At 44.0% G+C, this 12,671-nt stretch overlaps 1 protein-coding gene across 12 annotated transcripts in view; it reads right to left on the minus strand.

Annotated features, from left to right (window-relative positions):
- Positions 1 to 6,325: 6,325 nt before the first annotated feature.
- The window catches only part of Fn1 (fibronectin 1), a 73,275-nt gene continuing 66,929 nt past the window's right edge, over positions 6,326 to 12,671 (minus strand). For all 12 annotated transcript variants that reach the window (XM_052749799.1, XM_052749794.1, XM_052749792.1 and 9 more), the window contains 4 exons: positions 11,567 to 11,692; positions 11,061 to 11,167; positions 7,688 to 7,798; positions 6,326 to 7,065 (listed from right to left, as the gene is read on the minus strand). In XM_052749799.1, coding sequence (XP_052605759.1) covers positions 6,994 to 7,065; positions 7,688 to 7,798; positions 11,061 to 11,167; positions 11,567 to 11,692 — 416 coding nt within the window. In that variant the 3' untranslated portion in view covers positions 6,326 to 6,993. The remainder of the gene's footprint in view (positions 7,066 to 7,687; positions 7,799 to 11,060; positions 11,168 to 11,566; positions 11,693 to 12,671) is intronic.

The raw sequence follows: 12,671 nt of genomic DNA on the forward strand, positions 1-12,671 counted from the left end.
GAGCACTGAAGAAACCCACCCAGACCCATTAGAGGTACCCTTTACTCCTTGTTACCTGGTCCCATGACGCTTCCTTCTGGAGTTACCTTTCTAAAGCTATCAGCATTCCTTAAACCCTGAAAGGCTTTAAATGCCCAGATTCGTGGATACTCTTAAACCTTGTTTTTGCTGAACACCGTGCTAGGCAGGAGTTTATCTTAACTTGTAAGAAGTCCTCCATCCGAGAAAGTGTGAAACACTTCTGTTGACATCAGCAGTGAAGCCCAGAGGTAGGACTTTTCCAGCATCCCCTACACACACACACACACACACACACACACACACACACACACACACACACCCCATTCCTGTTCTTCATCATGGCCCCATCTTTTTCTCCAGGAGATTATCTACCTGCCTTTTAGGATAATCACCTTGTTTACTACTCAGCAGCTGAGTAATCTTTTTTTATATAATTATTTAATTTTATTTTATGTGCATTGGTGTGAGGATGTCAGATCTCCTGTAACTAGAGTTACAGACAGTTGTGAGCTGCCATGTGGGTGCTGGGATTGAACCTGGGTCCTCTGGAGGAGCCAGTGCTCTTAACCACTGAGCCATCTCTCCGGCCCCAGCTGAGTAATCTTGACTGTGCATCTTGACCTCCCATCCTTTGCAGACTGCAGAATGAGTTTGGGTAGTCTGGTTCAAGTCTCACTTGTGGTACTTGCCACCTATGTGACAGTTGCTGGTTCCTGTAGCCTCATGCCTAACTGTAGGCTGTAGCAATGATGGTAATTGATGTTCTGAGGAATCAATGAGATAAAATAAAAGACTCGCAGTTCTACCTGTCACATGTTCAACACTGTTTAGGAAACAATGCTAGCTGTTATTTTCACATTGTTTTTGTGCATGTGGAAGTATGGGAGGTAGTGGGAGAAAACGATGGATGGAAATGACCATGAAAAATACTAAGGTCATGTTAAAGACTTTCGTAACAGCAATTTTTTCTTTATTAAGATAAGTCGTCATTTTGTACAGCTGAGGAGATGGCTCTGTGGGTAGGAGTACACTTGCTGCATAGGCATGAGGACCCCTAAAAAGAAGGATGTGTTCACAGATACCTTGCCCTTAGCACCAGGGGTGGAGAGGTAGGGTAAGACAGGAGCATTTGGGAAGATTGTGGAATTTTAGGCCACCAGCCTAGCCAAAAAATGGCAAGTCCAATGGGGTACTCCTTCTCAATGGAATAAAGCGAAGAATGATAGAAGAGGACACCAGTCAACCTCTGGTTTCATGTGTACCCCCAACACACATGGAATTATACATAAGCATACATCATACACAAAATTCATCGAAGCCCTGATGCAAGGTGCTCACTGGTGGAACCCTGGGCCCCCTGTCCACTAGATCCGGTGGAGCTTGCATGGTTCACGGCCTACAGAACGGGTGACTACAGACCTAGACCCACCCAGGCCAGGGCAGAGTGCTGACAGTGACCCCAGACGGCCTGCCTGTGCACCCTCCCACCCAGAGGCTCACAAGAGCTATTTTAGAGGTAAATGTGGCTCCGAGGGTTGTTAAAACCCCTCTGTCTCTGAAGAATAAGCAGTGAGAAATTTAAGGAAATGTAAAGCATGCCTTCATGTCTCATACCTGACTACTGAGGAATGTTAAGAGGAATTTCCTGTTTGGGGATTTTAGCTGGAGAACAGTTTCTCGGTTCTTTTATTACTTAGAGTGTTCCCTTCATTTGTAATTTATGGAGGGTTTTTTTTTTTTAACAATACAAATAAAATCTTTTAATGAAAGTAGAATAGGATGGTGTTGATAAAAATAACATTTCAAATGAAAGTGCCAAAGAATCTTTAAAGAGTGTGTGTGTGCGCGTGTGTGTGCACGCACTACAGCATGCATGTGGAGGTCAGAGGACACCTACAGGAGTCAGTTCTCTCCACCATGTGGGTCCCAAAGATTGAACTCAGGTTATGAGACTTGGCCACCAGCACCTTTTCCTGAGTGATCCCAGGGCTCCCCCTCCTGAGTTGTCAAGAACTTGGATAATCTGTGCAAGGTCACCTTCCTGCGGCTTCTGCTTTCGCAGCGTCTGGTAGTCTTTAGATCTCCTTCCCTAACTCGAGAAGTCCCAACAATGCTTTTCTTTTTTAACAGTTGAACTGCATCCCTGAGTGTGAGACTTTAAAAAATGGTAGCCTGCCACTTTCCCTACTGCGGTACTAGGAACTTCCTGAATAGGAGGCGATTGCAGCACTTAAATGTGCTGATGGGATGTTTCTTAATCACCTTAATGAGTTTCATACGAATAGAAATGCAATAGAATTTTCTATGGAAATATAATTAAATGAGAAAAGCCATTTCCTATACTTGTGATTTCTACCTCCTCATTTCTCCATTCACCTCCCTAGAAAGTGCCTTACAGGCTTATAGTGACATTATTATAGGCTAATTTACATAATTCATTCAGATCATTAGAGCTGAAAACAATATAAATACAGAACAACATATTTCATCACAAGTCAACTTTGGCCGGGCAGAGTAAAATTTCAAAATTGTTACCTTCTTTTAAAAATCCAATATTTACTAATTTTAACTGAATTATCTTGAATTGTCTATCTCTAGCCTAAATCCAACTAAGTCTTTTAATTAGGCCTCAGCAATCTGGCTTGCTCAAGGCAGTTCTCAGAGGACTCAGCTACATGAGTCAGTGAGACTGTAAAGGTCTTCGGAAATACTAAGTGGCCTTCCTGTTGAATGCTCTTACTGAGAAAGGACCAGTAGAAAAGAGTTTTCTCTTTCTTGCATTATGATGCCCAAACAGAAAAGGTCCTTTAAATTTGCTTCATGTATTCCAAGTTGAGTTGTAAGTTCAATGTCTTGCTTTGAATGTCCAGCAGAATGCTAGGCACGATGGCCCATGCCTCTTATCCTAGCACCCGGGAAGCTGAGAGAGGATTACAGTAAGTTTGAGTGCAGCCTGGGCTACACTGTGAGATTCTGTCTTAAAAGTTAGAAAAAGAAAAAGCAATGGAGTACCATAGGAAAGACAGAGCTGCTGCTGGAGTGGGTGCCATAGGAAAGACAGAGCTGCTGCTGGAGTGAGGACCACAGGAAAGACAGAGCTGCTGTTGAGCTTCTTTGTTGCTTTTTTGGTTTTTGGTTTTGTTTTGTTCAGATTTATTTTCAGGGTCTGGAGAAATGGTTCAGTGGCTAAGAGCACTGCAGCTCTTGCAGAGGTCCAGGATTCGGTTCCCAGCACCCATGTGTGTGTCTGGATGAGTATGTGCATGCATGTGCAAGGACCTTTGGAAGCCAGAGGCTTTGGGTCCCCTGGAGCTTGAGTTAGAGACAGCTGTAAGCCACTGGATATGGGTGTTAGAACTGGACCCGGGTCCTCAGCAGAAGCAGTGAGTGATGAGCCACTGGATATGGGTGTTAGAACTGCACCCGGGTCCTCAGCAGGAGCAGTGATCAGCCACTGGATATGGGTGTTAGAACTGCACCCGGGTCCTCAGCAGGAGCAGTGATCAGCCACTGGATATGGGTGTTAGAACTGGACCCTGGTCCTCAGCAGGAGCAGTGGTGAGCCCTTAATAGCCGAGCCGTGTCTCCAACACCTTGTTGACATTTTTTAATCTTAACCATGAAGCTTGTGGTTTTTTATATTGCCACATAAAAGTAGTCAGAGGGATTGACTAGTCAATTAAATCGGTCCAATTGACTGGACTTAGTTCTGCCCTGTTTCAGGGACTCAGCTTTGGCTTGATGTTTCGCAGGCTGTCTGGAGCATAGCATCAGCTAGAACCTGCTCTTTGCATGTGTTAGCTTTGTAGCCTTTTATGCCAGAGTCTCCCTATAGACAGACTGGCTCTTCCTCCTGTGGGAATCTTCCTTCCTTTCCCTCCCCAGTGCTGGGCTTACAGGTATGAGCTTCCACGCCCTGCTGGTCTTTGTTTTTAACTATAAAGACCTTTGAGTAAAATCAATCTTGACCGCTTCACTTATGGTCTAGCTCACTCCTCACATCTTCGGGGAGCATCAGATGAAGACTGATGTGAGCCAGATCCTCTCTTCAAGGAAGTTAGGACCTACCCATGTCAGACAGCCATTGAAAAGCACCTGGCTCTGTGTTTCCTGCCTTTTGAGTGGTAGTGGGGGAAAACAGGGTCTCATGTAAGGCAGGATGGCTTCCAACTCCCCGGGTAGTTCATGATGACCTTGAATTTCTGAACCTCCTGTCTCACCTTGGCTAGAACTGCAGACATGCACCACCGTACAATTCCTACAGTGAGGGTTGAGCATAGGGCTTCTTCCCACATCTAGACAAGCACTCACCCAGCCCCAGCCCCTAGTCCTGCTGTTTTCTTAAGACTCGTCTTCCATGTAGCCTAGTTTGGCCATGTAGTCCAGGTCCAGCCTGGGCTCAAACTCAAGATTCTCTTGTCTCCACCTCTGAATGCTGAGATTACAAGTGTGTACCATTACACTTAGGATATCCTGTGATATTTTTCTTTTGTTCTTTTTTTTAGGCAGGGTCTCCCTTGCCAAAGCCCAGGCTTAGCCTAGAACTTCTGTATAGCCCAGATTCATGGCAATATTCCTGCTTCAGCCTCCTAAGCATGTGACTGGAGGTGTAAGCCAACAGGTCTCTAGCTCTTTTGTTTTGATAGATACACTGCAGCTAGCTTGCTAACTATTGGATTGGAGAAGCTGAATTAGTAATCTTAAAAGCTCAGGGGTTGGGCCTCTAGTTTGTAAGGAAAGCTCACCTGAGCTGGGTTCTCTGCAAAATTAAGCCCTGGAACCTCCCCCAAGTGAGAACTAAATGTCAAGGCACTTTGCAAACTGCAAATCAATTCAAAAGTGACCTAGTATGTTCTTCTAGCAGATGAACCAAGAAGACAAAGAATTGATTCTTTGCCAGGTGTTTACTAAAGTACTCTTTTTACTGAATAATGATGTATTTTAAAAGCATTTTCGGAATCTCTTACTAATTAATAATTGTGGTTTAAATGAGAATGCCCCTCATAGGCTCACGTATCTGCATACTTAGTCCCCAGTTGGTGAGCTGTTGGGAAGCATTAGGCATCTTTGTCGGAGGTGTGCACCTAAGGGTGGGCTTGGAGATTTCAAAAGCCTACAACAGGCCCAATATTTCTGTCTCTCTACCTGTGGATCAGGATGTGGAACCCCCAGCTACTTCTCCAGCACTCCGCCTGCCTGCTTGCCTGCCACATTCCCTGCCATGATCCTGGACTCACTCTGAAACTATTAGGTAAGCCTCCAATTAAATACTTCCTTTATGAGAGTCACATTGGTCGTGGTGTCTCCTCACAGCCAAGGAACAGTTACCTATAACTAGGACAATAATGAACTGTTTACTGTTTTTCTGTGCTACTATTTCCTATACCAAATGTCAGATTTGGGAGGTGGGGAGGATGTCAGGTGTTAGGTAGTGAACCCAAAGCCTCCCACATTCTAGGGAAGTGCTCCGCCATTGAGCCACATGACCCATACCACATACCCCATCCTCAATATACAGATTTAAAAATCCCTGAATCTTGTTTTTCCAAGGTGAAATTGAAAAGGAAATGACTTCTGCAGATCAAGTGTAGGCACACTATGAGCTGAGAGTCCATCAACTCACACTTAAAGGGGCAGTTGACCTGAATCAAAGGCTAGATTGAGATCATAGCATGCAGTTTCCTAGGGAGAAAATCCCCATACTATGCCAATCAAGTAATTGTAACAGCTCAGCCATCCTCTTTCCCTTGCAAATGATCTACTTGAATGGTTGTTTATTCAACGAAGAAGCAAAGGTCTATGATGGTTAAAAAAGAACAACAGGGCTTAGGGAGATCAGAGCACCCATAGCTCTGTCATGAGTTCAAATCCCAGTGCCTCACACAAACTTGTGTCTAACTCCAAGGGACCCAAGCATCCCCTTTGGGCCTCCTGATCTCCATGGGCACATGCACATACATGTATGTACACACACATACACACACACACACACACAAAATGAAAACAAATGTTAAGAAAAACTGAGTTACTTCAGTTATACTTCTAAAATACTAGCTAGCAAGGATAACAAATATTTGAATCCACTTAAATCTGTTAAGGCAGAACCACAGCCAAGGACACAAATGACAAAATCTAAATCTGCTTCTGTAGGGCCAGGCAGAGGTTCATGTACAGAAGTCACCCCAGCCGAGCACATTGTGGCTTTTCAAATGTTTGTTGAACTGAAAAGAAAAAGACATCCATGAAGATTGTGATTTTTTTTCTCCCTTAACACCTTATGTTAAAAAAGAAAGTGACCTTCACATCATGGAATGTAAATCTTTTTATTAAAACACTTGTCTTTCCACAGTAGTAAAGCGTTGGCACGTACAGTATAAAAATAATCACCAACCAGAATTATACTGAATTCCTCTCAACCGCATACTGTCTTCAATACAATTTTTTCCGTATAAAAATACTGGGAAAAATTGATAAATAACAGGTAAGAGAAGGATATTTCTAGGCAATTAGAACTGTTGGAACAGAGTGAGTACTGTGAGGTGTTTGAACACACAGCCACAGGACATGCCTCCGGACAGCGCTGCAGGCCACATGGTTATAGAGAGCAGAAGTAAGTGTCTGGGGAACTTTCTGACTCAAGATTTTGGATACTGAGATATTTTTCATCTTGGTTGGCTACCTGTGTTTCCCTATGGGTCCCAGACCAAATCACAAGGATCTCTGATGCTCTTAAACAATACCGGGTGGTACCGAATACTCGGGAGCAGAACAAGGTAACCAACTGCCACCGTTTAAAAACATTCCCCAGGGTGGTGCTTGGACAAGCTGTGAGTTGAGCTGAAGCTGAGAACTTGACTCCAGAGCAAAAGGCTTAAGGGAGAAATGAACGCTCAAAGATGGAGGGTCCGCTAACATCACTCGGGTGTGGATTGACCTCCACAGAGAGACACTTGTTCTTCCGGGTTGAAAATATTACTCTCTGGAGTCGTCTCTGTCAGCCTGCACATCTAACGGCATGAAGCACTCAATCGGGCAATTAACATTCTGTAACAGTAGAAGAAAAACATTAGTAGCAATAATCTGAAGTGTGGAGGGAGATTTGTTTCAAAAGACTAACAAGGCACTGAGCAATAGACAATGCCCAGGAATTTAGTAACTTACAACAAGTTATAATTCTGTTCTAAGGTACAGAATTCTATGTTAAGTCGATCATCAGACTGTGTATGTGTGTGTCCATCTGGGTGTATGTATGTGTGTATGTATGTATGTACGTATGTATGTATGTATGTAAGGGGCCAGAAGTTAACCTTTGGGTGACATGCAGATGCTACCTACCTTTGACTTTGAGACAGGATCTCATGAGCCTGAAGCCCACTGATTAGGCTAGGCTGGCTGGCTCCAGGGACCCCCTATTTCTGCAGCCTCATTGAAGGGATTATAAGAGGTTACAAGCACTTGCCACAGCACCCAGCTTTTTTACATGGTTTCTGGGGATTGATCTCGGGTCTTCAGCACTGAGTTATCTCCCCAGCCATAAAAGACTTCTCTCCAATAAAAATCATTTGGTTCACTCAAAAGAAAAGCATCTATCTATACACAGACTCCTTATTATGCACCTAACCGAATTCAGAAGGAGGCGCTGGGGGTGGGGGCTATGTGCACTTACTGTGTTTGTTCTCTGATGGTATCTCTGAGTATACTGGTTGTAGGTGTGGCCGGTGGAGCCGTCAGGACCGGGTTCAGCCCCAGGTCGGCGGCAGTTGTCACAGCGCCAGCCCTGAGAAGAGAGACATGAAGTTAAATGGGGTTTGTGATAACCTGAGGACAGAATTTAGTGCTCGAGTTTAAAAACTTCAGCTCTTATGCACTGGTAATATAAGCGGTTAATCAAACAGGAAGCTCCAATGATGCCTTCATGGCTTATTACCATGTCTTACGCTTATATATCTGTCCACATCCGCTTTTCTTTCTTCTGAAATGTGCTAGATTCTTTTCCTGTTCAAGCTCTGCTCATCTCACTCCCACCTTCCTCCTCAATAGGCTTTCTACTCTCGGTGGAGGATTTCTCACATGGCTCCTAACAGTGACTTAGAGCATGTGGACAAACTCTATCACTTTCCAGTGAAGGAAACAGCCAGAGGAGAAGAATGACTTAGAAGAAGCCAGAAAGGACACAGTGGGCCTCAGGAAGAATTGGATTAACTGGCCGCTTTCTCTTCCCGGTCCCTTTTAAAACCTCCCTAGCCTAAATAGCACTGTCGCCTCAGCCCTGGCCAGAGATGGGACGGGATACAGGAAGATCCCACAATGGGCCTATGCTTCTTCCTGAGTTTTGCTGGAAAGGGATTCACTTTCTCGTTGTTCTTGAGCTGGAAGGAGGAAAAAATGAGTTGATGGGTGAAGATGTCACCATTAGCAGGAACCCTAGGGGAAGCGGAAGTAGATACTGAGGAAGGCATAAAGAGAGGTGCAAACTCTGGCTTCCACTGCTCTAGCCCCTGAAGCTCACAGACTGGGGGGGTTCCTTCAGTTTGGTGGCCATCTTTTGCCAAACTTGAATGAGACTTTCCTTTTATAATTCAAAAAAATTAAGAGAAAAGGCCAGGTGATAATGGTGGTGCATGCCTTTAATCCCATCACTTAGGAGGAAAGGCAGGGAGATTGCTGGGAGTTGAGGCCAGCCTGGTCTACATAGTAAGTTTCAGGATAGCCTGGGTTACATAACAGAGAGACCCTGCCTCAAAAATAAACAAATAAATACTACAATCATTTTCTTATACAATCATTTAAATATTTGACATATTTCTCCATTTAAGAGCCTATTTCCTAGCCGGACGGTGGTGGTGCATGCCTTTAATCCCAGCACTCGGGAGGCAGAGGCAGGCAGGTGGATCTCTGTGAGTTTGAGGCCAGCCTGGTCTACAGAGCGAGATCCAGGAGAGGCACCAAAACTACAGAGAAATCCTGTCTTCAAAAAAAAAAAGAGCCTATTTCCCACAAGACCCACTTGCAGAATCAATAAAGGTGCTTTGGGGTGGTGCTCTAACAAATAAAGTTTGCCTGAAGATCAGAGTGTGGAGCTAGCGATTAGTTAACCACAGAGACCAGACAGTGGTGGCACACACCTTTAATCCCAGCACTTGAGAGGAGGAAGCAGGAAGATCAGGAGTTCAAGGCCACCCTGGGCTACACGAGATTGATCCAGTCTAAAAGAGAAAGAGCCAGAAGCTCATGCCTTTAATCCCAGCTCTTGGGATCTCTTGCCTTTGATCCCAGTACTTGGGAGGCACATGCCTTTAATCTCAGCACTTTGGAGGTGGAGACAGGAAATGATGTGGCTGGGCGGAGAAAGGAATATAAGGCCAGAGAAGACTGGAGCTCAGACTTTCGGTCTTTTGGTAAGAAGTCCCTCTAGTGGCAGCTCCTTTACTTCTCTCATCTTTCAGCATTTACCCCAATATCTGACTCCAGGTTTTTATTATTAAGACCAATTAGAATTTGTGCTACACTTTGGTATAAAACCAGAACAATCCCTACCATTAGGTTTCATTCAGAAATTTAGAGACAGGCATTATTTAAAGGGTTTCGTCTTCATAAATTATAAAGAAGTCATGAAGGAAGATGGAAGTCTACTTCCAACAAAGTCACTCAGTTAGACTGTGATGACTGGGTTTTATGATCTGCTTCTGTGTTTGTCAGAGGGAGAGAGAGAGAGAGCACTTAACACATTATGGCTGAACGAGATTGTCAATCCCACGGGCTGCCCTGGGATCTAATGAGTCTGGTGATCCACAGGATCCTTCCTGCTGCCGCGCATTTTCCTTCTCTTTTTAAAACGATTTATTATATATTGTTATCTTATGTTGAGTGCCTGCCTGCATGGATGTATGTGTACCATGTGTCCCTGGTGCTCAGGGAAGCCAGAAGAGGGCATCAGTTCTCCTGAGAGTGGTCATTAGGAACCATGTGAATAGAGGAACCAGGTCCGGGTCCTCTGTCTGAGTAACAAGTGCTCTTTCCTAACCACTTAGCCATCTCTCTAGCTCCCAGATTTTTTTTTCTTTCTTTTTGTTTTTTTTTTTTTTTTTTGAGACAGGGTTTCTCTGTGTAACAGCCCTAGCTGTCCTGGAAATCACTTTGTAGACCAGACTGGCCTCAAACCCACAGAGATCTCCCTGCCTCTGCCTCTGAGTACTGGGATTAAAGGAGTGCCCCATCACACCTAGCTCTATGTCTATTACTTTCAAGTTATAAGTCATTTTGAAATTTTAATTGTTAAGAGATGGAATATAAATTGATATATAGAAAAAGGGCACATATTAAAAATGGCTGAGGAGTACTACATTAGTAATGAACTTCTCAGCCCTCCATACTTCTCTCCCTCCTCAAATCTAATTTCTTAACAGAAGACACCATGGGGAAGACTGCCTCGCTGGAACCCCCCTGGACCAGCTCTTCCTAGGCCCGGGAAGATGATCACATCTCTGCTTTCTTCCCTCCCTCCTTATGTTAGCATCCTACACCCCAGGCGGTTTATGTTTCTCTTTCCAATGGAGCCTTCCTGCTGATTCCAGCCCATCCAGAGCGGTATTAGTCAGAATTAGTGATCAGCTTGGATTGGCAGGGTATGCTAATTTAATGTCCCCAAGTAGGTCATTAAGAGCCAGGGCCACTTCTTCTTGTTCCCTGTTTGTCCATTATTACTCAGCTCAGTATTAGAGTGATAGGCGATCTATTTCTAGGTTGAGCAAGGGCACAAAATAGTGGCATTTTCTTAGATCAAGGTATTATTAAACATATGAACAATACTGCCACAGAGATGCTAGCCCGTCAGCACAGAGCTGGAGGAGGCTTAGTGCTACAGGTCAGGTGAGGACAAACAGGACAGCCTATAGTCACGCGTGGGGGTGCTGACATTTTTATCAAGGAGAAGGGCATGTCCCATCTTAGGGACTCTTCATAAGAGGGAAGGCACCCCTATGCACACAGCAAATCCATGCTGGAGCCTCCTCTGTACTTTACCGAAACACCAGTCTTACCCGCTGGCCCCCGAAACACGTGCAGGAGCAAATAGCTCCGAGATATTCTTTCTGCCACTGTTCTCCTACATGGTAGGTCTTCCCATCGTCATAGCACGTTGCTTCATCTGCACATGGGCACAAATCAGAAAGAGTTGTAAGACCAAGAACAATCATGCAGCTTAAGTTGATGCACCTGCCATAGCCTTGCGTGGGCACAGGCCACATCTCGGCAATTTAGGTGAATCAGAAAGAGATGTTTCAAAGCCTCAGCGTAGTAGGCCCAATGGGAAGGTGGAAATCGTATTTTAAAAGCCGAGTCTACTTATAACACTTCACTGCAGATGATCAAAGCCGTTAAAGGGCTTGGATGTAACATTCAGTCACGACTTTTGAAGAATGCTACTGATTTCCCGACCACAACATTGACAAACCCACCGTCTCCAGCCCATCCTGTGAATGAGTGTTTTAGCTCAGTTAGGAAGGTCAGAGTACTCAAGGGTCTAGAAACCATTAGGATGACGTACGGGGGTCGCATTTGAATTCTCCCTTTCCATTCCCAAGACACGTGCAGCTCATCCGCTGGCCATTTTCTCCCTGGCGATCCCACTTCTCTCCAATCTTATAGTTCACGCCATTGTCATGGCACCATTCTGTAAGGTGGGGACATCACAGGCAAAGAGTTACTTGTGTTTTGACTCACGTGACAGGCAGAATACTGGGACATGACATGAATCCGTAGAGTGGAAAGTCGAAGATCACATTCCCTATGGTAAACCGTTCATGATAACATTTAATATTTAGTATTTTCCAAGATGGTGTTAGGACAACACTATTACCAAAATCATTTCATAGGTCTAATCATTGATTCATTGGGCTTTTTAAACCTTACAATCATGGAAAACTAAATGGGATTGGAGAATAAAAAACTATTTGGGGGTTTGCGGCGACCATAGATATAAAATTGTTTAATTAAACATTAAAGAGAAATCAGCTAGGATCTACCTGCTACCACCTGATTCATATAAATCAAGAGAATAAATGTAACAACAAACAAAATGATGACCAATCAGTGAATTAGGCTTGTACAAATAGATAAATCCTAAGATGTAGCCAGTCACCACAAGCTGTACATAATGTCATATGTAAAACGACCTTTTAATCTCTAAGATTTATTCTAAACAGAATACACTTAAGACACTTATAAAATACAGTGTTTCTTCCACCTTATCAATAATTCAGCCTCCCTTAAATTATAAGTAAAAGTATTATGGCATTCCAGCCAAGAACGTTGAGCCAAAGCCTCACATGTAAAATTACTGTAGGCCTCCACATTTGTGAGCACAAGTACTGACTCATGAACAACATGCAAACTTCAATGTGGTTCCGTCTCAGAACTGAAAAACCTCCTAGTCAATGCCAAACGTTCTCCCCGCCCTGGCTCGAGCAAGGGTGCATAGTCAGTCCACTGTGCTCCATTGAGTACACAAGTCTATGTACACCCGAAACCACTTCTTGACTTTATACTTTCAGTCTGGATTTAGCAATTTTACATAAAGTGAAGGAAAATGTTGCACGGAAAATTTTAGAGATCTGTTAGATGTCGTTCCATGGAATATGGTTTCTATAACT

Source organism: Peromyscus californicus, unplaced genomic scaffold (genome assembly GCF_007827085.1).
Source record: "Peromyscus californicus insignis strain IS unplaced genomic scaffold, ASM782708v3 Scaffold_21__1_contigs__length_65335640, whole genome shotgun sequence".
NCBI lineage: Eukaryota > Metazoa > Chordata > Mammalia > Rodentia > Cricetidae > Peromyscus > Peromyscus californicus.